This window comes from Motacilla alba, chromosome 3 (assembly GCF_015832195.1).
Source record: "Motacilla alba alba isolate MOTALB_02 chromosome 3, Motacilla_alba_V1.0_pri, whole genome shotgun sequence".
Lineage (NCBI taxonomy): Eukaryota > Metazoa > Chordata > Aves > Passeriformes > Motacillidae > Motacilla > Motacilla alba.
Genome location: NC_052018.1, coordinates 71,733,818 through 71,757,615, shown reverse-complemented (window position 1 = coordinate 71,757,615; position 23,798 = coordinate 71,733,818). Strand labels below are relative to the sequence as shown.

Below are 23,798 nucleotides of genomic sequence, written 5' to 3'. Positions count from 1 at the left end.
GCAGGGCAGGGTCAAACAATCATAGACTTGTTAGGGTTGGAAGGGACCACTGGAGATTTTTGAGTCCAACCCCATGGCAAGGCAGGGTCACCTCGAGCAGGTGACACAAGAACACGTCCAGGTGGTTTTTAATGTCTCCAGACAGCAAAAATCCACGACTTCCTCAGACAGCCTGTTCCAGTGCTCTGCCACCCTCAACCTCAAGCTCTTCCTCACGTTGAGATGGAACTTCTTATGCTTTCAGTTACAGACACTGCTCCTCGCTGTCTCCAAGGGCACCACTGAAAAAAGTCTGGCACCATCCTCTCGGCACCTGCCCTGAGATATGTATACGCATTAGCGAGGTCGCCTCTGTCTTCTCGGGCGCCATTTCGGCAGGCCCGGGCCCCCTCCCGTCCTTTCCCCGGGCCGGGCGGCGGCAGAGGGCGCTGGCCGGGGCGGCCGGGAGGAGGCCGACAGCCGCAGCCTTATCAGCGCGCCGCAGGCCGGGCCGGGCCCGCGCGGCCGCGGGTTCCCGGCCGCCGGCCCATGGGCGGCGGCGGCGGCTCGGAGGCGCCTCCTCCTCCTCCTCCTCCCGCCGCAGACCCGCGCGGCGGGGACCCGCGACCGCAGCAGCAGCTCGGGTGCCGCGCCGGCCGCATGGCGGGCTACGCGCCGCGCCTGCCCTGGCTGCTGCCGCTGCTGCGCCGGGCGGCGCCGCCCCCCTGGGCTCGGGCAGCGGCCGCGGCCGCCGGGCTCCGCGCCCCGCCGCGCCCGCCCGGCAGGTGCCGGGCGCACCCTCCGCCGCCGCCGCCGCTGCTGCTGCCGCCGGGCTCCCCGTCCTACCGCCGCCGCCTCCTCCCTGCCGCGGCGGCGGCGGCGGGCGGCGCCCCGCGCTCCCTGAGCACCGCGGCGGGCACGGAGCCGCCGCGGGGGGCTGCGGGCGCTCCGCCGCGCTTCGAGGCTCGGAGGCTGCTGGCCCTGGCGCACCCCGAGCGCCGGAGACTGACAGGTACCGGGGCCGCCCCGGGGCTTTGCCCGAGCGGGAGGGGGCGGCGGGCGCCCCGCCCGGAGGGGCTGCCGGGGCCGGGGTGCGCGGCCGGGGTGCGCCCCCAGAGCGGACGCCGCCGGGGCGAAGGAGAAGGTCGTGCTTCCCCGGAGAACCGGCGCTGCTGGCAGCATCCCAGCACAGCGCGGAGTCTTGGAGCGAGCCTTCCATACGTGTGAAAAGCTAAAAACATACATTCTCCCGCTTCTTCTCACTTTGCCATCTCTTAATCTCTTGGTTTTTGAAAGGAAGGCAAAAGTTTTGGAAGTTAACAGAACTCTGTTCCTTTTGTTTAATGTCTCTGTGCTGTTCAGCACTGGCTTCACAATCTACCTGCAATAAATTTGGGCCCAAGACTACATGAAATTAAGTAAAAAGGGGAACCTGATGCGTTTATTTTTAAAAAATAAAAAGGAATTTTCTCCCCCAATAATTTTTTTGCTTAAAACTTTTCTAAGGTGTTTTGAAAATTGTTTATTTTCTAGTGCCTGTGCAATGAAACCAAAACACTGTGGCTGTATAAATTACACCTTTAACACTGATATTTTCAACATAGTATAAATGAAATTTTCATGACATTGCTTCTCATAGGTTAATATGATAATAGCTGTTGGTAAGAAAACAATATCAAATTATTATGTGCTTTGGGTTTTTTAAGGTATCTTTGTTGGCAGACAGCATGTGCACTGTCTCATGAGTGAGAGGCCTGTAAAAAAATGTAGGTAGTTCCCATGGAATGAGTAAATGGCGTTTGAGAGGAGAGGTGAGGTAGTTAGACATATAAAGAGGTGGTTTATGGAATACAGAATACTTTGCACAAGATTTTATTCACAGTGGATATTTACAGAGTTTCATTACATGTTGGTATTGTATAGCCAACATAATTTGGATCCAAATGAATGTTTATAGATTTTAGACCAGCTGCTGGTTTTACAATTAAGTTTTAAAAGACTGTGGTTTTTCCATTTAAATTTAATCAAGTAAATCAATCAGTTATTTTAAGGCTGGTTTTAGGACCCAAGGCTTCTAAATAACTGAAAATTTTGTTTAGTTCACTTTACTGGGCACTCGCTGCCAGCTTGTTTGTCACAGGCAGGGTTATGGTATGCTTGTTTGTAATTATGTTTTGAAATAGAGAAAAGTATCCTTAGTCTGTGCAGTCTGCTGATGGTTTTATCTAAGTAATCAGCTATCACAGTTGCTAAAAACCAGCTACGTGTAGTTTAGTCTTTTGAGATAACAAAATGGCCTGAATTGAAGTTTAAAAAACCCCTAACACAACAACTTGATCATATCAAGTCACGAGGATTAAAAAAAATGTGGAAATGTAGTAACTGCTTTTCAGTGTTCAGTTGGTCTTCATTCTGGGAGAGGAGTGAATTTATGTAGCATTCTTCTTTATTGACACCCTGCTTAAGGGAAAAGTTATAGTTAAGTTGTGATTAGGTGGGGAGATAGAAAAGCTAACAGGGAAAATGCTTTTGGTTATTATAGATTGCAGGGATAACAAATATGAGTTAAATGCATTGCAGGTGGTAGTAGGGCAATTGCACGTACCCATTGTATCTAAAATATGTTAAAATAGTTGCATTTTTGTTGCTGTTGCAGCTTTGTGCAGAGAAACTAGTCCTCAAAAACCTAGTGTGTCTGGGTTTTCTCCATTCAAAAAAGAGGAAGGTTAATGTGAAACCATTAATAATGAAACCTATATGAAACAATGAACAAGGGTAAAACTTTTAATTTCCTCTTCGCGTCCATATAACTGTTAAGCAAATGCTGTGAGATCTCTTCAGAGGTCTGCAGGTGCTGTTCAGTTCTGCAGGAAGGCCGAGTTCTTCCAGATTTTCTGTATTGTATAGAATGGGCAGCTGGGGTGTAGCAGTACCAGTGTGGAGTGCTGTGTGCCTTTCCTGGCATCCCACATGGCACGAGTCGTGATGCTCTGCCTGCTCCTTGCAGTTGTGAGCTGAAATTCAGTCACAGAAGGTGAAGTGGTTGCTGTGAGGACAGTGGGAGAGATTGGGAGCAGAGGATGACTTACGAGGAAGTTGAGCAAGCCTAGCTTCACCCATCTTGATGCACTGGGGAAGTGGTGTCATCTGATGAGGTGAAGGTGACCTGCTCCCCTTGTGATTGGCAGCAGAGGAGAAGGTCCCATCTTGCTCTGTGCAGGGCCTCTTCACCAACCAATGGCTCAGCAAGAAGCAGTGTGCTCTGGCCCAGACTTCCCGTGTGCTGGCACACAGCACCTCTTGCAGCAGGAGCTTCTGACCCTCTGGAGGCTCCTAGGAATGAAAATAAATGTATCAAATGTCATACTGTCCAAAAAAAAAAGAGAAAGTATCAGTGTAATATATTCCATGTCCAGTTACTTCTACAGCAGGGTAGAGCTATGAATGTATTTTAAGTGGGACATGTGTATTAAATTTTGTTGTTTGCAATTGAAGTGGTAAAAAGAAGCCCAAATACTATGGTGGGAATTCACTCTGTTAGTGACCATAGTTTTGTGTAGTGATTAGGAGTTTGTAAATCCCGTAATACCTCCCAGATTTAACAAAGGAGAGAAGTAATTGTAGGAATTCCTTGGCCATCTACTCTAGTCAGGTAAGGTAAACCTACATCTTCAGTTAAGTTCAGTTCCTGGGGAAGAGGACAGGGCCATTGTTGGAATTATTAAATCCTGCTCTGTGTGTGTGAGACCACAAACATGCCTTTTCAAAATGATCCCTTTTATATCCTCCTGCCTCCTTGTTTCTCCCCGTGAGAATCTGTCTGTTGCACTTTATCCAAACCACACACGAAGGAAACAATAGTTGTATTGAATTGTAAAGTAAGCACAAGGAACTCTGAAATCTTTAATTCCGTAGCAAAGCGTGCTCTTTCCCTCTATGAAACTTTATGTGCACCGAGTAAGAAGGTTTGTTTTGTACACAGGTGTTTTTAGAGGTATTCAAGAAATGTTATCTCAGATATTTTATTTGGTATTTTTGGCAAATTTGTAATAGCTGCTTTCCTACAGATTAAAATTTCAATTAAGTTAGGAAAGCACTGGTTTTTTCATAATCGGATTTCATTTTACTTTAAAATTACACCAGGTGATGCACTTTGATTTTTTTGGAAGGCAATTCTTGTGGTTTTAAAATAAATCGTAATTCCTATATGTATATATATGTACAGGTAACTTACTGAGTGTTTTCTCATGTGCAGTGGCCCCATTAAAATATAGTCTAGGTGCTTTTTGTTGTTTCTCGCCCTAGTTTTTCTTCTGATTTTGTCGGTGTTTGGTATGGAATTCACAAAAGGTCCAAGCCGCCTTGCAGCTTTACCACAGAAAAGTTTGTTTTTCTGTGTAATTGGTTGTTTATTTCAACTGTTAGCGAAGCTACTTAAGTAAGACGTTGCAGAAAGAGTAGCTGCTTATCGCTGTGATCAGTTAGGTGCTTAGACCTTAATTTCCTTGGGAAATGTTGTTGCTGTATTATTTGTGTGGACTGTGGAAATAGAAGGAATAATATAGCTAGGTTGGGCTGACATAAACACTGTCTTCTATACAAGGTAAATATGAACAAGTTAAATGCCTTACTGTAAAACCTACGATTAAAAAAGAAGTCTTACTCTCTCCTCCAAACCTAGAGTTATTTGTTACTTTCTATCATTTTGCGAACTGTATTTTTTTTTTCTGAGCACAGTAACACCGTTGTTCTTATCAATGTAAGGGGTATGGTTCTAAAAAGATCTTGCATAATAAGAGATGCAGTGCAGATGTCATGTGTGAATTTACTTTAACACAGAAAGAAAAACACACCACTCATACCTAACCTAGAACTATACAGAACATCATTAAGTGCTCACAATGTACTATGGAAGAAGATTTTTATCTTGTAGTAAGTATTTGAAGAGCTGACTCTTTGCAGGGTTGATACCCAAAAATATTGTGGTTCAGGATCCACTGAAAGGAAATTAGCTTTATTTGACCAACAAATATAAAATTCAGCAGTGCATCTTTCTCCCATAAAAGAACACTTGAAGAGCCCAATCTTCCTGAATGCACATTATAATGTGGTAGGTTTTATTCAGCACTCCAAATGCCCTTGTGGAAGGCCAGTCAGTGTTCAGCTTAAAAATTCCCCACATATTAAATAAAACTGCAGAGATAACTGGTAAAGGACAGACAGTCATTGTTACTGGTAGAAGGATATTCCTCACAAATCCAAAGCTTGTTTCTGACCCACCAGCCCTCCATATTTAAATGAAACCAGTACAGTACCTAAAAGATTTCAGGAAGTAATACTCATAGCTTATGGAATAGTAAAATCTAACTACTGTGACCTGTTGCTGGGTGACTGTGCCCTGCCAGATCTCATCAATACCTCATTTTTCTGCCTTTCATCCCTGATTGGCTTGCATGATCTTAAATCATCTGCGGTAAAATCCTTATGTATTTGTCTTCAAAACAGTCCCTCACCTAACAGGCTTGCAAGTATTTTGTCTTCACACACTTCCAGATACTATGCTGGGTGAGAAGGGTGTTCTGATAAAAACCAGCAAAATTAGAAACATTCACTGTCTTGGTGTTGTTTTTGTGTGTAGAAAATTAAGTCATGATTCTTTGGAGTCACTTAGTCTACGTTCTGAAGAGAGGTTTCTGATAGCTCTGTATTGCTTGTAAGCATCGTGGTTTATCAGTTACCTTGTCCTTTTAGGAAGTTGCAGGTTTGCTGTCAAAAAGCAAACCATGTCAGCCTTAACAGAGAGTGTGTTGATCTTAATAGTGATAAAGGCATCACTTTGTGCAGCAATCTGGATTTCTGTGCAAGTAGACAAGCAAAATGTTTGCCTTATGTTTCCAAGAGGGTTGCTCAGCTGCTGCTGCAGCCAGCTTTCCTGGTCATTTCACCTGTTGCCACTTTGAAGTCCTGGTTTTATAAGTTCCAGTGATCTACCTCACATTTTCTTAATTGTCATCTCAGAGCCTACCCAAAAAATCACTTTAAAAAATAAAAGGGTGTGTTTTGGGTCTTTGTTTGATGTAATTTTCTGGTTAACAGAGTAAGCCATGTGAAACTAATACTACAGAGTTTATTCTGACCTTTTTTTCTATCAGCAACAACCTTCAGTGTCACTGGCATGTCTTCATATCTGGTTGCTGAACACATTGAACTCCTCCCTTCAGCCAGTTATCACCATGACAGCTCCTTTGAAGGAGGCAATACAATGAGTGTTTGCTGGTTCCTATTTTTTCAACTAGTCAACATTTTAAAAGAAACAAAAAAGAGCAGCCACTTGTCAACTGTGCTGTTTTCTACTGCTGGTATAATCAACACAAGAGTTTCAGTTAGGGAACCTTATTTTACATGTGATTTGTGATTAAATTAATAAAGACATGTGTGTTTTCAGTTTGCTTTAGATACTAGTATTTGCTTTTCATTCAGTTAAGGCTGTTGGAAGTAATTACAGTGAAACCCGTGCTAGTTTGAATAAAGAAGAACTGAAAATAAATTCAAGCCACAAGACAGAAACATATGAGGGGTTTAGCCATACAGTCCTCTTCCCTCTGTGAATATTTATATCTGCAGTTCATATGTACTGTTCCATCCATAACTGAGAAATTGTCTGGACTAATGGAGACTGAGCTGGCATGCAGTACTGTGCTTATAATCAATGCTTTTGTCCATCTCCAGCTGCCTTGCAGACCAACCAGCTTTTCCTGACAGGAAATAACCTGGGTTTTATTGGATTTTCCCCTGCTGCTTCACAGCTTGAATCACCAGTGCTGCCAGGCTGTAAATAAGTCATTTATGTATTTTTCGCTAATAAGTAATATCCTTATGGGATGTGCCTATGGCATAGATCAATCAGTTTGCACCAGAAAGTTTTTCACTTTCTCCTCTGGTTTCTTATAGTTTTTATAGCTTCAAGTTAAAGATCCAAATCCTGTATGTTTCACACACTTGCTGGCTGGACTGTAACACAAGGGAAAGATTGCAAATAAATCTTGACTAAGAAGCACAGGCTGCAGCTATGCATTTTTTGTACTCTGAATTCTTCCTTACAAATACACAGCTGTATTTACACCTCAAGTACAAACTGAAACAAAGCTTTCTATGTGTGTGTGAAGGTGGTAAGAGGCATCAAACCACGTGTGTCAGGTGTTAGAAATACTGCTTACAGCAGTGTGCAATAGGGAGGCTGGCTGCTGTCTTCATCATAGAAGTGATACAAGAAGCTCAGTGGAATGGGTCTAAACTTCAGCACTTTCAGCACAGTATATTTTTTGTCTTCAATGACATTATTTGCTAGTAGTTTTGCAGCAGTCCTATGGATGGTTGCTGTAAGTGTGTGGTTGGTTCTTGGAAAACGATGCTATATAAATGTCATTGTTTGTTGTGGTTTTCATATCAAGTTTGTTCAGTTTTCAATTAAGATGTGGTTTTTTCCTAGCTTTCAGCCTTCCAAGCTTGGCTTGCCTTTTTAGAATTAAACTTTGTTCTTGGCTCAAGAAATTTCTTGGCAGATTTAAGTTCAACAGGCTAAGTTTTGGTCTGGTGTAGTTTTCCTACTTTGTGATACACCTTCAAAAAGCTATACAGGCTGTTCCATGGGTAATCCTGCACCTTGAATTCAAGAGCTCTGCTCATCAGCAAATGTACTTCTAATTAAGACTTACACTATATTTCTTTTAGACCAACAATAGTAAAGAGTAAAACTAAATAGATGTTTATAAAATCTAAAATAAAAATAAATTCTAAAATTTATCAGTTAAGAGAAAATCAAATTTGGGGGTTATTTTAGTTTTGGCTTTGTTTGGTTTTTATTTCCCAATAAAATTGCATAGTTCTCAGATCAGATCTTTACTTCAGTCCATTGTTACCTCAAAAACAGATAACTGGAAGCTTCCATACAGTGACAAGCATGAATAATAAAACCCAAACCAAACAGGAGCTGAAGGATTGTGTGTCAGAATTTGGTAACTGTCAATGTTCTCTAAGGGTGACACCTGTGAAAAGTTAACCTTTTTGGATGGTGCTGTTGAAGATTAGACAAGAGAAGTGATACCAGGATTGTAATTGTATACAGAGGCTTTTTAGAGTCTTAAAATGTGCCTTGCCTAAGTTAATTTCTACAGTGGCTTAAAATACCCCTTTCACTGGGTGTAAAAGACTGCTGATTATTTCAATTGGCACTTGCAAGCTTAATAGAAGTTTCAAGTGAAAAATCATTTCATTTGTACTATTAACGATCGTGTAAGTTCAGAATAACTTTCCTTTTTCTTGTTGATTTGCAGCTGCTGTTGGCTTTCTGGCAGTTTCCAGTGTCATTACCATGTCAGCTCCTTTCTTTATGGGGAAAGTTATTGACATTATTTATACAAATCCCAGTGAGGATTTCACTGACAGCCTGACCAGCCTGTGTGCCTTGCTGAGTGGAATTTTTTTATGTGGTGCTGCTGCTAATGCTACACGTGTCTACCTCATGCAGACTGCAGGTAAAAACAGAAGGAAAAGTGGTATGGAGAGTCATCTTGTTTTTTGCAGAGTCAGGATATCTAATGATCTTAAACAAATTCTTGGCCATGACCAAGAGATGATTTTGGCATTGGTATCTTTTTTTTAACCAGAGCAAAGGTAAACTAATAGTGCAAAGATAAGTATGCTGGAATGATTGCTCATTTTTATTTGCTGTTAAGTGAGATCTTAAACATCTCATCTAACACATCTTACCAGACTCTATTCCCTGTAATGTGCCTTGTTCGGTGCTGTGCAATCCTGTAATTTTTATATTGTTGGTGTCTGTGTAAAGTCTCTTCTGTTATGCTTGACTGACTTATGCTTTTGACAGGACAAAGAATTGTGAAACGTTTGAGAGCAACCATGTTCTCCTCTATTGTGAAGCAAGAAACGGCTTTCTTTGACAAGACCAGAACAGGAGAGCTGATAAACCGCTTATCTTCAGATACAGCCCTTTTGGGCCGCTCAGTGACTGAAAACCTTTCAGACGGGCTCAGGGCAGGAGCACAAGTATCTGTTGGGGTTGGAATGATGGTATGGTGGTCTCTTACTTGCTTGACACTACTTGTAGTCTCACATTTGTTTTAGTTCTATTAGGTGAGTGTGAGTCAGACCAGTAACAATTGTGTGCTCTTGGGTACAAGTGTATTTCACTGGTTCTCTACAACAGATGCAGAGATTATTGCAGTAGGTGATGTGCCTGTAGCCAGCCACTTGATGTTTACTCACAAGCAAAATTTGGAAGATGATGGATTGACATTAACTACTGTTTCTACCCAAAGTTATCAAACAAAATGTAGTAGGAAAATTGCTGAATTCCATTCTTTCTGAAGATACTAAAATCAGTGATAACATGCAGGTAAAATCAGTGATAACATGCAGGTTGCAGGTAAAATACAGTGTGAAGGGCTTGATAGAAAATCATTGAAGTTGGTTGATTCTGGTTAAGCAAAGGCAGCATTGCATATCTAATTAATGCCAAGGATTTTTACAAGTATTAGTCTTTCTGCTTTAGTCTGTCAGTAAAGAATATGTTTATGTAGGAACCTTGTTAATGGAGGCTTCAGTGCAGGGCATCAGTTAATATTCCTTGGTGGTCAGTTGGACTACATGAACATCTGACTTCTCTTGAGGGTTTTGTTTTTGGTTTTGTTTTGGTTTGTTTTGGGGTTTTTTTGTGGCCTTAATTTTTTTTATGCTTATGCGTTGGTGTGGTAATTTCTGCTGTCTACTTGGAGTTAAAACCAGACAGCAAATAGTCTCCTCATAAAAATAAGCATCCAATATTGTCATTATTAGAAACTGTTAAGAGTTTCCACTATGAAACTTTAAAGCTTTAGTATTTTGTCACTGGTAAGAATTGCTGATAAAAATGGCTTTCTGTGCTCTCTTACAAAGGGGCTCAAAGGCTTTATCTTACCATAGATAAAATGAGATAACTTTATATAATGCATTCTGCTCCAAAATACTGCCATAGGATGGTTGTAAGATGAGAGCCATAAAAGCTTGCCAAAGAAAGAAAGAAGATATTATTATTAAATAATTATTAAGCCTATCAATTATGTTGATTTTGAATATTTCTGGAGATTTTTGTTTTCAATAGAGAAAGCAAGCTGAAATTAAAACACATTAGATCTAATGTCAGTAAATGTTATGAAGAGAACCTCTTTAGGTTCATTACAAGCAATGATCATTACAAGTGATAAGTTTTTCAGCAATAAATTAATTACCCTGTTCCACCCCTTCGTGGGTGCTAGGGAGTACTGGTGACTCCATCTGTTTGTTTCTCAGTTACCCAGAAGTACAGTATGTTATTTCTCTACTCAGAGCTTCTGTATTACACCATTTGTTTAATTGTTGTGAAAGCACTTTAGAAACTGTATAATAGTTTATGTCTTTCAGCATCCCCAAGAGATTTCCTGGTAGGCCTGTTTACTGGCAGGTTAAGGTGCTTGACTAAGACCACACAGAGAACCAGTGAGAAAGCTAGAAATTAAATCCAGATGGCTTTCTTTATAGTCCTTTGTTCTAACTTCCCAAATGCTATGGAAGAATGGATATTTTGCCTGGAAAAAAAATTAAAACATGATAAATGAAAGCATGGCAGCACTAAATCCCTACTAGTTTTAGAAAAGTAGCAAGCGAAGTTGCACTTCAGTACTCCAGGGATTGTTTTTAATCTGAATGTTAAACCCTGACAATACCTTTTTCTTCTAGTTTTTTGTTTCCCCTAGCCTTGCTGCATTTGTTCTGAGCGTTGTGCCACCCTTGGCTGTCCTGGCTGTGATTTATGGCAGATACTTGCGAAAGCTTACTAAAATTACTCAAGATTCTCTTGCAGAAGCAACACAGGTAACCTTGCCAGTTAACTTTAAAGTTGCTCTAATGTATTTAAGTTGATATCTCTAAAGTTACAGATCTTCTGAAGACAATTGTACTGTTAGTTCTGACACTCTAGTTTTGCCACTGAGTAGTATGACAGGTAAATTTCAGTAACACTTATTCATAGTTCACAAAAACAACCATGCTTCCTTTGTCTGAAGCAATATAACACAAACATACTAGGCCTTCCAAATTTGGAAATGTAAGAAATTACAAGAAGCTTAGGCTTTAGCTTTGTGAGAGAAAAAAAAATTCAGCCTGTGAAGTCCTGTGGAAGTTGGTACCATGATTTGGAAACCACTTTTCTTGGATTATGGTTTTGAGCTTGAAGCTATCAGGAGCATACTAGATGAATGTTTCCTTTGCTAGCAAGTCCATCTCTGAAATGCATCCCTGATGCTTGACCTTACTGTCAGCTCCTAAATGTTTATGGGGCCTGTTTCTTAAACATTTTCCTCAAAGGCTTAGCATGGGGAAACATTATTATAAAGCACAGAAATATAATTAGGAAAGCTGTAGTTAAAATAGTCACAGTTGTCAGCTGTTGTAAACTTGGGATGTCCTTTGTAGAACTGTGTAAAGGGAAGATTATCCCTCTTCTGTTTGTCTGCCTCAGACTGTGTTGGTGGGAAGCTCATGCCTTTGTAAACCAGGTGTGGGACTTCATATGAACAAGCAATTGTTGTGTTCCATTCAAATTTTCAGGTTGAATGGAAGATGAAAGAAGGAGAATTATTTTTTTGTATCATACTTTTACTTACAAAAGGGGAACTTGTTTTTTCTAAGACCATCACAATGTCCATTAACAACTTAGTTACAAATTGGTTACAATTGAGGAATTTTAGAATTAATGCTTTGCTGTTTAGAAGTTAAAGTACTGAGCTGAAATGAGACATTCGTACTTGGGCTAAATTAATTCCCAGCATTGCTTTGATCAAATGAATGGAATTGTTTTAGGAAATAACTGCAGGCTTTTTTGCATGACTTGGTATGAAACAGAATATTCTTTATTTTTTCCCTTCCCACATTGTTATTGCATATTGTGAATAGTAATTTTCCTATGGGTGTTGTTCACACTGAATTTTTTAACCCTACTTTTGTATTTTTCTGCCTCTGCTAGCACTTAAGACAATCTTGAGGTTTTTTTAAAAACCGCCTGGGCATGCAGTTTGCTTTTAACTTAATAGAATTTAAAAAATGGGGTTTGGGGTGGGGAGAGGAAGGCATGAGAAATTTTCCAGTGCTATCCAAAGATATGTAGATTAGTGAAGTGATACTGGTTTAACTTTAAGATGTTCTGTAATAATGAGCATTTCAAATTGTGTGTCTCTGTGGATCTGTTTTGTGCTTTGCTTCAATGCAGTTAGCTGAAGAGCGTATTGGAAACATCAGAACAGTTCGAGCTTTTGGGCAAGAAATGGCTGAAATGGAGAAGTATACAAATAAAGTTGATTATGTGCTACAGCTGGCTAAAAAAGAGGCACTAGCTCGGGCAGGCTTCTTTGGAGCAGTAAGTATATTTAATGAAAGTAAGCAAACCATGTTATGCAAAGTGTCAATTATGTTAAAACTCCCAATGATACTTAAAAATCTGCAAGTAAATGATTGAGAATAAATTGAATGTATAAAACTGTGGGAAGACTGGACTTAAATAAGTCTAAATTGCTGTGAAACTGCATCTCAAGATAAAACAGTATGATAAAGTCACTGTAAGCCTCAATTTCTGCACCATGCCCCATAGCTGGGGACTACTTATCTGAGGCCACACCTTCTATTCAAGGAATTAAACCCATGGAAACCTTCCCCTACCCTTAGCATTTAGAGGTTTGGCTCCCCAGTGAGAGGAGCATCAATCATAGGAAAGTGGGGAGTGCACAGGTAGGGAGGCTTGGATTTTTCCATAACTGTTTGTCTAATTGAATTCTAAAACTGGAACATAACTGCAGACTATCAATTCTTCCTTGGTAATGGTGGTTGAGAATAATGTTTAGTGTTCCTTTGCACCATGGGGAAAAGAAAGCCGAAAAAGAGTTGCTTGCTTTTTGGACACTTGCTGGATAGCACAGTGCCGTGGATGTCTGGCTGGCTGTTGGCTGGCTTTACATTGGAATTGTTGAATTCATCTCAGTCCTCCAAAAGTCTAGATACCTATAGCGTAAGAGTTCTTTTCATTACAAGGAAAGTTCTACAACAACATCTTAGAAGATGAAATTTAAGATGTATGTGACAAAATCTGCCTTTTCCTTTTTCTTTAGACTGGCCTTTCTGGAAATTTAATTGTCCTCTCAGTGTTATACAAAGGAGGATTACTGATGGGCAGTGCCTACATGACAGTTGGTGAACTCTCATCTTTCCTAATGTATGCTTTCTGGGTTGGCGTAAGCATTGGAGGTACGGAACGGGAAATTAGATTTTCTTCACTTCAAAGCATTACAGTCATTATAGGGGTGGGAGGGAAGAAGCTCTTTAAAAATCTGACTTTCTTAAAAAGTCGTCCAAATAAACTTCTCAGTAAATGATTTTTTTTTCTGAAGAGTTAATGAAAATAATAATCTGTAACTTAATATAAGCCTTCTTTTTCCCCAAAAGAAAGGTCTTTTTTTCAAGGTGTGCATGTGACAGTATATATAACTTTAATTTTCTTAAGGTTTAAGTTAAGATACGTGCTGTATTGTGTAAAGCAATAAAATATTTGGGTCTATGTTAAGCGTACTCTATTTAGAAAGGCATGTAACATTTAGCTGTAATTCAGTATAGAGTGTCCTCAACTGGAATAGTAAACAAAGTGCAGCAAACTACTGCACTCCATGCTAACCTTCTGGTTTTCCTTACTCACTGACTCCTCCTGGAAGCCCACACTCTGTAATCTACTGGCCCAGCAACAAGCTGTTCATCTTTTTGTCAGAGCTGTCTTCATGGCTGCATACAGGAAAAAATGAAGATAAGTTGCTCAGAAGCTCTACAATTTACTGGAAGCATTCTTCTTTAAAATGAGCCTGTTAATACTGATAGGAGTAGGAGGGCAATGCAGCTTTTTCTTTTTTAAGATTAGGCCTGATATCACAGGGAGCACAAAGATGTGCTTGAGGGCAGAATTAAACAGACCTGCTTCCTTGTATATCAAAATTCCAGTGGCACCCATTCCAACTACCAGCCCCCTTTCTTTTCTGCTTAAATCACTAAATCACCAAACTGAAGTTTGGTCAGTGGAGAGGTACCTGACACTTTGAGAACATGGGGCAAGCTAATATTAAGTAAATGAAGATTAGAAGCATGCTAAAAATATCATTGAATTAACTTTCATTAGCTATAAAACATATTTTTAAATTCTAGGTCAGATTATTGTAGAATGTAGTTCTGCACAGAGCTCATTCTCATGGGGACTCTAAAGCCAAGGTGTCTTGCCACAAGAGGCCTGCTTTCCTAGATGCCTACAAGGCATATAAATCTTCCAAGTGCTAAGTCTGTTCTGTATATGTCATCAATACATATAGGAGTCGATGCAACAGCTGTGAAGTTCACAGCATAATCTGTGACTTTGCCCCTCTTTATTGCAAGTTTGCCATGTTTTCTTCCAAACACAGAACATAGGTTATGAAAAATAAGAATGTTTTCTAATTTGTATTTGCTGTCCATATGTAATGTTTTGTTTATGAGTGGTTGTGGATTTGCAAACCTCAGTGTTTGAGTTCAAAGTTGTTCTGTGAGGCTTATGCCTTCCCCTGCCATGCCCTGCTCTAGGATGTGATTCTTTGGCTCTTTTTTCCAAGCAGACAGCTTCTCGCCATGGCTAGTGTTGCAAACTTTCAGACAGTCCTCAGCAGCAGCACGATGAAACACCCTGCCTACACTTGCAGACTTGTGACCTTAAGCTGAGCTTCTTGCTCTGCAAAAATAAACCAGTAAATCCATTATATAGATACATTTAGATATACATATTTTATATGCACCTTTGTTTTTCTGCCCTCCTGAAATAACTCTTAAACACTTTACAGGAATTCTAAGATCATGAAATTGGTGTCTTTTGAAAGGCACATAATAATTTAAGAAATTGGACATCTTATATCTCTGTACTACTCCATTTTTAGTTCTGTGTTAGTTTCTGTGTTTATGTCAGCTGGAAAGCCCTTCAACCAAGCTACTTTCGAGATGATTCACACATATGCTAAGAGCTGGGACCCAGTACTATGTGCAGGCTTCCTCCTTAGCTTTTGCTTTCTCCAGTACTGTTTCACCTATTCTGGCATGGGAGACACATTTCATCCCATTGTCCACTCTCCACACACCTTCTCAAGCATCACTTCAGCTTTAGGTTTTGTGCCCTCTCTCTGCTGTGGCTGACTCAGCCAGTCTCCCCTGTATTAGTGTAAACATATCTGACAAAGAAGAGCATTCAGAATGCTCTGTTCTGCTGAATGATCTGGGAATATAGCTGGTTGAATGCAAAGCCATTTTCCTAAAGTTGGATGCTCTTCCTGACAGGTGAATGACAAAGGGCATACATAAGCTAAAGTGTATTAAAATTTTCTTTTCTTCAGAGTGATTTGTTTTACAGATATAATGAAGAATGGTGAATAAGGGTTATTGGCAGCTCTCAAATGAGACTAGATAGGATTTAACACATTTAAAAGTTTGTTGGAACAAAAGATCCTCTACACATCTGATCCTTCAATGCTGCTGCTGAAAAGTATAACGCTAACTTTATCTCTTCTATGTCTTCCATTGCATATGGATGCATAATACTGTTCTGCTTTTTGTTTAGGTCTAAGTTCCTTTTATTCTGAGCTAATGAAAGGACTAGGTGCTGGTGGACGTCTTTGGGAACTTATTGAAAGGAAGCCCCAACTTCCATTTAATGGTAGGTTCTTGGTTTGTTACTGTTTAAAGGTTGATTTTGTCTTATGGGTCAGCAATACTTAGAAGGGTGTGTGTAACACTTAAGGGTAGTACTGACTTACATCATTTGCAAAGAAACTAAATATAGTCATAATCCTTCTGACTTCACCTAAGTACAAAACAGATGATGAAAAATTCCTTTAATAAAAAAATTTAGAAGCCAAAAGTTTAGCTTAATTCATTACTTTTGGTTTAATTATTTTTTTATTTATTTAATTCAGAAAATTATTTTAAATCATATTACTTTCTAATTTATGTGACTGAGGGCATGGTCACTTCTAGCTTTTTGAAATTTCTTGTTGATGTCATCACTACTTCCTCTTGATTCTGCCTCAGAACAAAAAGATTGGAAAGGAGAAAAAGGAGAGGAGGGAGGAGCTCTTTGAGATGGCTGTATCTAATATTTCCGCTGAATGGTTTACCGTGCTCATCTCTAATGGCTAAGAAATGATCAGAGAAGCTTGCAAAACCAGGTGGTTTTCGTTAAGAGTATTGCAAGCTTAAACATTTCATACTGATCCAGTGAAAATCAGCCTATAGTAAGACATGTTGATATGAATCCTAACTTGCCAACACACAATTTGAGGCCTTTCAGCAACACAAACTAAACTGAGTTTTTGGGTTGTTCTGCCATAGGAATCAAGGACTAAGGCATGACTGGGGAATAAAAGGAAGTAAAAGGTAGGGCTGATAGGGGGACTTCTGCTTCTTGAAATAGTATTGATGTGCAGCTACAGCAGGTGTTGCTTTTGGAGTGATTTGCACCTTTCTCCTTGCAGGAATACTACCCGCATTTCTTCTTTATTTGAAGGGGCAAGATTTTATTTTTGCAGAACTCTGGTTGTTGCTGGTGACAGCAGATATCTTGGGAACAAATAATAATGTCTTTTTTCTTGTGTCTAGAATCCAAACAAGAGACAAGTACATAGCTTTTAGATATTTTTACAGCTATATATGTAGGAAGGACTTGTGGTAGCAGACTTCCTGTATTGCAGTAGATTCAGTGTTTCGGGCCATGGATAGACTGTGCAATAGCTGCAACTGAGACTTTAGATAAGTGATTACTTGCTACTGTGGTAATAATGAGGATTATGCTGCTAACAGGATTTAGCAAACACATTTCTTTTCTGAAAAGAAGGTTTACAGGCTATTGGGGAAACATTACAGTGTGTATGTCCATGGGTTAAAGTCAAGGAAGAAATCTGGAATTGTATGCTTTCGCCTTTTCCATTCCAAAGCTACTATCATTAAACTGAAAGCCTGGAGAAGAAATGGAAACCTGGGAAAAAAAGAGCAGAACTAGTGAAACCTTGATTGCTACTGATGGGTGTCTTTGTTTCCTATCCACAGTTACTTTTTAACCAAACATTGGCATGTGCTACCCTATGGTATGGCTGGTTGGGAGTTAATTGTGTGCTGCATCTGAAAAGAATTAAGGGTTTGAGCTGTGCTTCTCCAGCACAAACATGACTCGGGTATTGCTCTAGTACTGCCAGTTTTTACAAAGTTGGTGGGAACTTCATCTTTTGGGAATGCAGCCCCACTGTCCAATTAATTTGCTTTGTATGGATATGTGTCACTGGGTTTTAACAGGGCTTGAAGAAATTTTGTTTCTTTGTCTTAACTATTTATCAGCTTTTTCTAGTAATGATATTACGATACTTGTTTAAGTCAAATGCTGTGTTCCAGAAAGAAGCTGGTTTTATTTAACTTTGGTAGTTGTTAATTCATGGTGGTTTCATTTATGGAAAGTTTCACAAAGTGAAATTTTCATTTCAGTGAACTGTTGCCCAAGAGTTAGGCCTCATTGGTATTTGAATTTATTAAATATACTTTCCACTGAAAGGAGAAAATAAAACTAAAAATTGTCTATTAGTGCAACAAACCTAGCAACAGCTTTATTCCAGTGACAGGAACTGCTGTTGTTCAGAGGAGGGTGCTTCAGGTGACTTTTGTGGCTCGGTGAAAGGGCAATAAATGATTTGCAATGTTTATCTTTTTGTGTTCTCTGGCAACGGGACTTTGGCCTTCACCAATGCCTTTTTATTTCATTGCTTCTAATTGACAAAGCTTTAATTGCTTATAGTATGTTCACTAATTCAGATAATTCTATGAGAAGTGATTGTTGTTAGTGGTTAGGTATTAGCAAGATGCAAATTCTCCCTCTTGCTGTAAGTAGCCTACAGGTTCCGTGCTGGTGAGCAACCTGAAATTGCATTCAGGAATGATTGGTATACCACACTGATTCACTCATGGCTGAAATATAACCACTGTGGTCCTGAATTGTGGCTTGTAGTTATCCCTAGATTGAATGTGGAGATAGATACTTCTGTTGAGTGTCTGTAAAGCAAGTTCTAGGAGGGCTGAGCTAATTTTTGTTTCTGTTTGCATTTCTGTATTTTATTCTTTGTTATATAGAGGGAATCACATTAGGCAAAGACATATTCAGAGGTGCTTTGGAATTCAAAGATGTTGAATTTGCATATCCAACACGTCCAGAAGTATCAATCTTCAAAGATTTCAGCCTTTCCATTCCAGCTGGCTCTGTTATGGCTCTCGTTGGCCCAAGTGGTACAGGGAAATCAACAATTGTATCCCTTCTGCTGCGACTGTATGATCCTATCTCAGGTATGGTTTGTGTGTTGCCCTCATTTGCAACAATTAATGCTTTGCATCTCGGATAAACCTTATAAACTGTTGGGTTCCTGTGCTTGAGGTCCATGTCTCCTTCTAAGGTGTATGGTTACCTTGTGGTGGTGCCTGCATAGCTTTGCATTTCTGATCCACCAGTACAGTGTGTGATTCCCCAGGGGTTGTCATTCTCAGCTATTCCTTCAGACTCTTCCAGTACTTGTCAAACACACTTGACTTCACTGTTTCCTAACTTAAGGTACTATCACCGTTGATGGCGTTGATATCCGTCAGTTGAATCCACTGTGGTTCAGGACAAAGATTGGAACAGTAAGTCAGGTAAGGAAAAAAAAAAAAAACAAGTGGATGAAATAATTTTGTGATCAACTAGCTTTTCCTCACTTTCCTTCTTTTTAAAAAGACATAATATTGCTTCTCAGTAAAATCCCTCCATCTCACTGTAACTGCTGTTTCACATGCTTTGTTCTAAAAATAAGTGTTTAAAGCTATTCTGTAGTCTGTTTTTACATAATCACAGAGATCCAAAATGTTAGTTTAGAAGAAAAGTGTGCAGGTGGAGACTGGAAGGTAACTTGCTGTAAGTTGTGAAGGTATGACCAACCTAATGCTTGCTATAATTTGTTGAAGAAAGTAACAAAAATCTTAACACTTATTTACCTTTTGTATTGATAAAAGTTATACAATCATGTTTTACACAGCCATTTAAAAAACTGACCTTCTGTGCTCTGAGTAGTTTCCAGAAAACCATAATCTCCATTAGGAAAGCATGAACATAAAGCATGGTTAGCACTTACTTACTTTTACAGTGCCACCTTCCTAGCAACCTCCAGACTCTGGAAGTCAATGGTGTCTTAAAAATAAGCTATTTCATCAATTAAAATGTTCATTCCCTCGTCTCCCCAGATACTTCACAGTGCAATTAACTGTTAGGCTGATGTTCTGGTTAAAAGCATAAGAGTAATTGACTATTTGTTGCATTTCAAAACAACTTCTTTATGTAATAATACCACCAAAAGCTTTTGTGCAAAAAATTACTTTCTTGTCGGCATATTAGCATTTTTCTTTTTGAAAATGAACTGAAAAAGAATCTATTCCATTTAAATCACCAGTAGGAGGTCAATGCTGGTATTCAAAGAACATGACTGTACTTTTTAAATAGAGCTCACTTACCCTGTTTCAGACATTTTCCCATTGTACATCACTTGTCCTATCTCACAGTTCTCTGTTGCAAGTTTGAATACAAATTAAATGCACACAATGCCATAAAATCTCTGTAGAGATTAAGAAAGGAATCATCACTGTTGCAAATCATAGAATAGTTTGGGTTGGAAGGGACCTTTAAATGTCACCTAATCCAATCCCCCTGCATTGAGGAGGGACATCTTCAGCTAGATGTAGTTGCTCAGAGCCCCATCCTTGAATGAGCTGACTTAGAATGTGTCCAAGGTTGGGGCATCCACCACCTCTCTGGGAAACCTCTTCTAGTGTTTCACCACCTGCATTGTAAAAAATTTTCCTTATATCTAATCTAAACCAACCCTCCTTTAGTTTAAAGCCATCACCCCTTGTCCTATGACAACAGGCCCTGCTAAAAACTCTGTTTCCCTCTTTCTTAGAGCCCCCCTTTAAGTCCTGAATCACCACCATCAGGTCCCTCCGGAGCCTTTTCTTCTCCAGGCTGAAAAGCCCCATCTCTCTCAGCCTTCCCTCACAGAACAGGTGCTCCATCCCTTCCATTGTGATGATATATGGCAAAATACAAAGGAAGGGCTTTTGATTGTATAGCTCTTCCTAAAATATTAGGAATTGAGAGTTATGTTTTGTCAGTTAAAAAAGCAACTTAATTTTTAATTGGTTTTCACTGTCCATTTTGGTGTTAGGGGAGGAGGTTTTTTTATTAGTCTTTTATTCAATTAACTCTAGCTTACATATTATTTTTATGGATATTGTAAGTGGGGTCTTGTAAGTGAGATTTATATTATCTGACATACTAGATAACATATGCATACAATTACAGATCTACCATATTAGTTATGTGTTTGCATTTGTCAGGAACCAATTCTCTTCTCCTGTTCTATTGCTGAAAATATTGCCTATGGTGCAGAGGATCCTTCTACTGTGACTGCAGAAGAGATTCAGAAAGTTGCTGAAATAGCTAATGCTGCTAGTTTTATCAGAGGTTTTCCAAAAGGATTTGACACTGTAGTTGGAGAAAAAGGCATTTTGCTTTCAGGTACGTCTTTCTGTTGCTTATTTTAAAAATCTTCATGCTATTGAGTGATGCAAAAATTCCATCATTTTTTGTTACCACTTTTTTCTCCAAGCTGTAGCCTGCCGTAAGTATTAAGAGAATCCACCCCTCACCTCCATTCACCAGTAAAGTACATGGACCTAATTCTGCTCAGCCTAAGCATTCAGATAAAATTACCTGACATCTGTTTTCCTATTTCAATTTACTGATTATTTTTCCCCAGGTGGACAGAAGCAACGAATTGCAATTGCTCGAGCTCTGCTCAAGGTAAGCCAGCACCCAAACAACTATTTAACTACTTCTTGGGGAGAGGCAGGAAGGATTAACAAGGAGGAGGTATTTCAATGGGAGAGGTAGGAAAATATTTTAAAAAGGGAAAACTGTATCTTTTATGTTAATGAAGTTTGAAAGGGCTGAATGACTTAACTAATGACAACTTACTTAATGTCAGTGCTTCTCCCTATATTTTAGCCATGTTTTTTGATAGTTCTTGCCAAGACTGATGCTAAATCATTGTAAAATGGCCCATTTCCATAAGATGAGGTCAAGAATGAAGGGAGACTTTAAGAATATGGTGCTATTAAACACATACATGACATATCTGTGTTCAGATCTCTATCATTCATGGTTTAATTTTTCTGGGTTGCAGTTTACCTTGTCTTAGCTTTGAGGGGAGGTGGCCTGGATTTGGAACAAGGTGATATTTCAGGCACAATGTAGTGTCATGTTTTTCTCAGAAGACTTGTGTGGGTCTAGCTTCAGGGCAGGGTCTGTGCTGCACAAATTTGAGGGGGCTTCTGAGGATCAGATTGATAGAGAGTTTGGTTCAGGGACAGCCACTGGGCCTTGCGGGGAGGCAGTTTGGTGCTGATGCTCAACTGGAAGCTTACATCCTTGCTGAACACAGTTTACATTCATGATGAGCCACACGGGTGTCTGTAGCATCCTGGCATGCCCAGTTCTGCTAGATTAATAGGAATTTCATTACACCTGTTCTCTTTTACCACAAATGCTGAAAAGCTGATTGTATTTCAAGCCATGCATTTTATACAGTTCCTGGAATTAAAGACTTAATTTTGTGGAAGTAAAAAGATTGTAAAAAATAAATGAATAGTTGATATACTGGGATATATGAGGGTGCAGTGGAGCCCTATCTGTTCCAGATAAATATTAAAGCTTTTACTCTCAACTTTATCATGGAAGTTTGCTTATTTTCTGTAATTCACTAGTGAATTCTTCTAAGGGATTTGAGTGCTGGCAATCTAATTTTTTGTATAATCTAAATGGGAGAAGTTCTTAAATGCTAGTTCTTAAGTACTCTGTGTTTTACCTGTGAATGAAATACTGCTTGTTGGTAGGGCTTTGTTACTTTCAGTTACTAAAACAGTTTTATATAGCAGACTGACTGCAAGCAGAGGGAGCCTCTGTGAAAGAGCCACATAAGAATGTAGAACTTTTGACCACAGTGCTCCCAAGAATGCCTTAAAAATCGTCTCCTCCCTTTAGTTTGTATCTTTCAAATGGTTATCCAGGAATAGTATTCTGCTATTTTAGTTTGGGAAATTTGAAAATGGAGGAGTGCTGTTTCTGTTTGTCCTCTTAGCATTTAGATTTCTTAGAAGTAATGCATTGAATGACGCTCAGTTCTTTTGATGAAGTTAGTACTCTTACTGGAGTTTTAAGCTGTATAAATCCTATTCTGTATTGATATAAATATTCAGATCTTGTTTAATTGTTATCAAAACCAATTTTACTTTCTTTTTCAGAATCCTAAAATTCTTCTGTTAGATGAAGCAACAAGGTAAGAAGAAAAAGAAACTTAGAAATTATGTACCTGTAAAACTCAGATTTGGGATCTGTTTTCTTTTCTTTCCCTTTTCTTTCCATTTTCTTTTCTTTCTCTTTTCCTTTCCTTTTCCTTTTTCTTTGTCATTATACATTATCTAGCCCCTTATTGCTGTCTAGTCACAAAAAAGAATGTATGATTTGTTTAAGAAACCTATAATAAAAGCTGTTTATGCAAAGCAGAAAGGATAGCTGGTACACTGTGATTTTTTATGGAGTTAAATTCGTAATATGTAACATGATTTTGAAACATCTACTTCAGGCTTTTTTTGATCTTTAGTTTAAACTTAGATCCTAGTGTAAAAGAAATAGGATTATTGTGCAGTGTAATTGATTTTTTTCCACCAACTTAATTAGGTGTTATTTCTCAATGCTTATTTTTGCATATGAGAGTATGTAATGCCTATAACTTGGAAGTGAGCACTGAGCATGTTCATGAAACTTTCCTGCAGTTTCAGTGGTTCATCTTCATCACAAATAGAGAGGGTTTGCAGTTTGCAAAATAAGCCCCATGCATACCAAACCAACCTGCCTTACAATAACAAATATCCTCCTCTCTCCCATCCCCATCCCATTTGTCACTAGTGCTTTGGATGCTGAAAATGAGTATCTAGTGCAAGAAGCTCTGGACCGGCTGATGGAAGGGCGGACAGTCCTAATTATTGCTCATCGTCTGTCTACTATTCAAAATGCTGATTTCGTTGCAGTCCTTGGCCAGGGTAAAATTCTGGAATGTGGGAAACATGAGGAACTACTTGCAAATCCAAATGGACTTTTCAGGAAACTAATGCAGAAACAAGCTTTTCTTCAGAATAATGATGCTTTTGCATTGGATTTACAATCCAGAGAAAAGGATATATTAAAGGAAAATGTATGAGACAATATATGAATAATTACAAACTTCAAAGACTATAACTTATGTTTCAGTTATGTAAAGTAAATGTTATATTTTTCCAAAATGTACAAAATATTCTTTTGAAACTTAAATGTGTTTAAACTTTTTATTGAAAGCTTTTTAATAACTATTGTAACTTTTAAAAATGTCTGTCACACTGAGATAATTTCAGGGCATAGATTTTTCTGCTTGTGTTACTTTGAGGCTGTCTAGAATCTTGTTTGCTGTAATGCACTGTATGAAGATGTGCTCCATTCTCAAGTAAGTTCAGTATTTTAAAGGTAATTAAATGACAATCTGATCATTTTCATATCATTGTCTCTCTCTTTCCAAGGAACTTTC

At 39.2% G+C, this 23,798-nt stretch overlaps 1 protein-coding gene across 1 annotated transcript; it reads left to right on the top strand.

Moving 5' to 3' along the window:
- Window positions 1–23,766, top strand: ABCB10 (ATP binding cassette subfamily B member 10). The gene is made up of 13 exons (XM_038131937.1): window positions 1–991; window positions 8,313–8,513; window positions 8,867–9,069; window positions 10,753–10,887; window positions 12,281–12,427; window positions 13,173–13,308; window positions 15,680–15,775; window positions 18,232–18,441; window positions 18,704–18,783; window positions 20,518–20,698; window positions 20,940–20,983; window positions 22,483–22,517; window positions 23,147–23,766. Exons 1-13 carry the CDS (start codon window positions 529–531, stop codon window positions 23,436–23,438), a joined length of 2,223 nt encoding a protein of 740 aa, XP_037987865.1. The 5' UTR covers window positions 1–528; the 3' UTR covers window positions 23,439–23,766.
- Window positions 23,767–23,798: the final 32 nt, after the last annotated feature.

What these genes read in the sequence shown, in the direction of transcription:
- ABCB10 (XM_038131937.1), top strand. Translation starts at nt 529, where the DNA reads ATGGGCGGCGGCGGCGGCTCGGAGGCGCCTCCTCCTCCTCCTCCTCCC. An exon ending in CGAGCGCCGGAGACTGACAG is followed by an intron (nt 992 to 8,312) that starts GTACCGGGGCCG and finishes GTTGATTTGCAG; the next exon opens with CTGCTGTTGGCTTTCTGGCA. An exon ending in TTGCTCGAGCTCTGCTCAAG is followed by an intron (nt 20,984 to 22,482) that starts GTAAGCCAGCAC and finishes TTTCTTTTTCAG; the next exon opens with AATCCTAAAATTCTTCTGTT.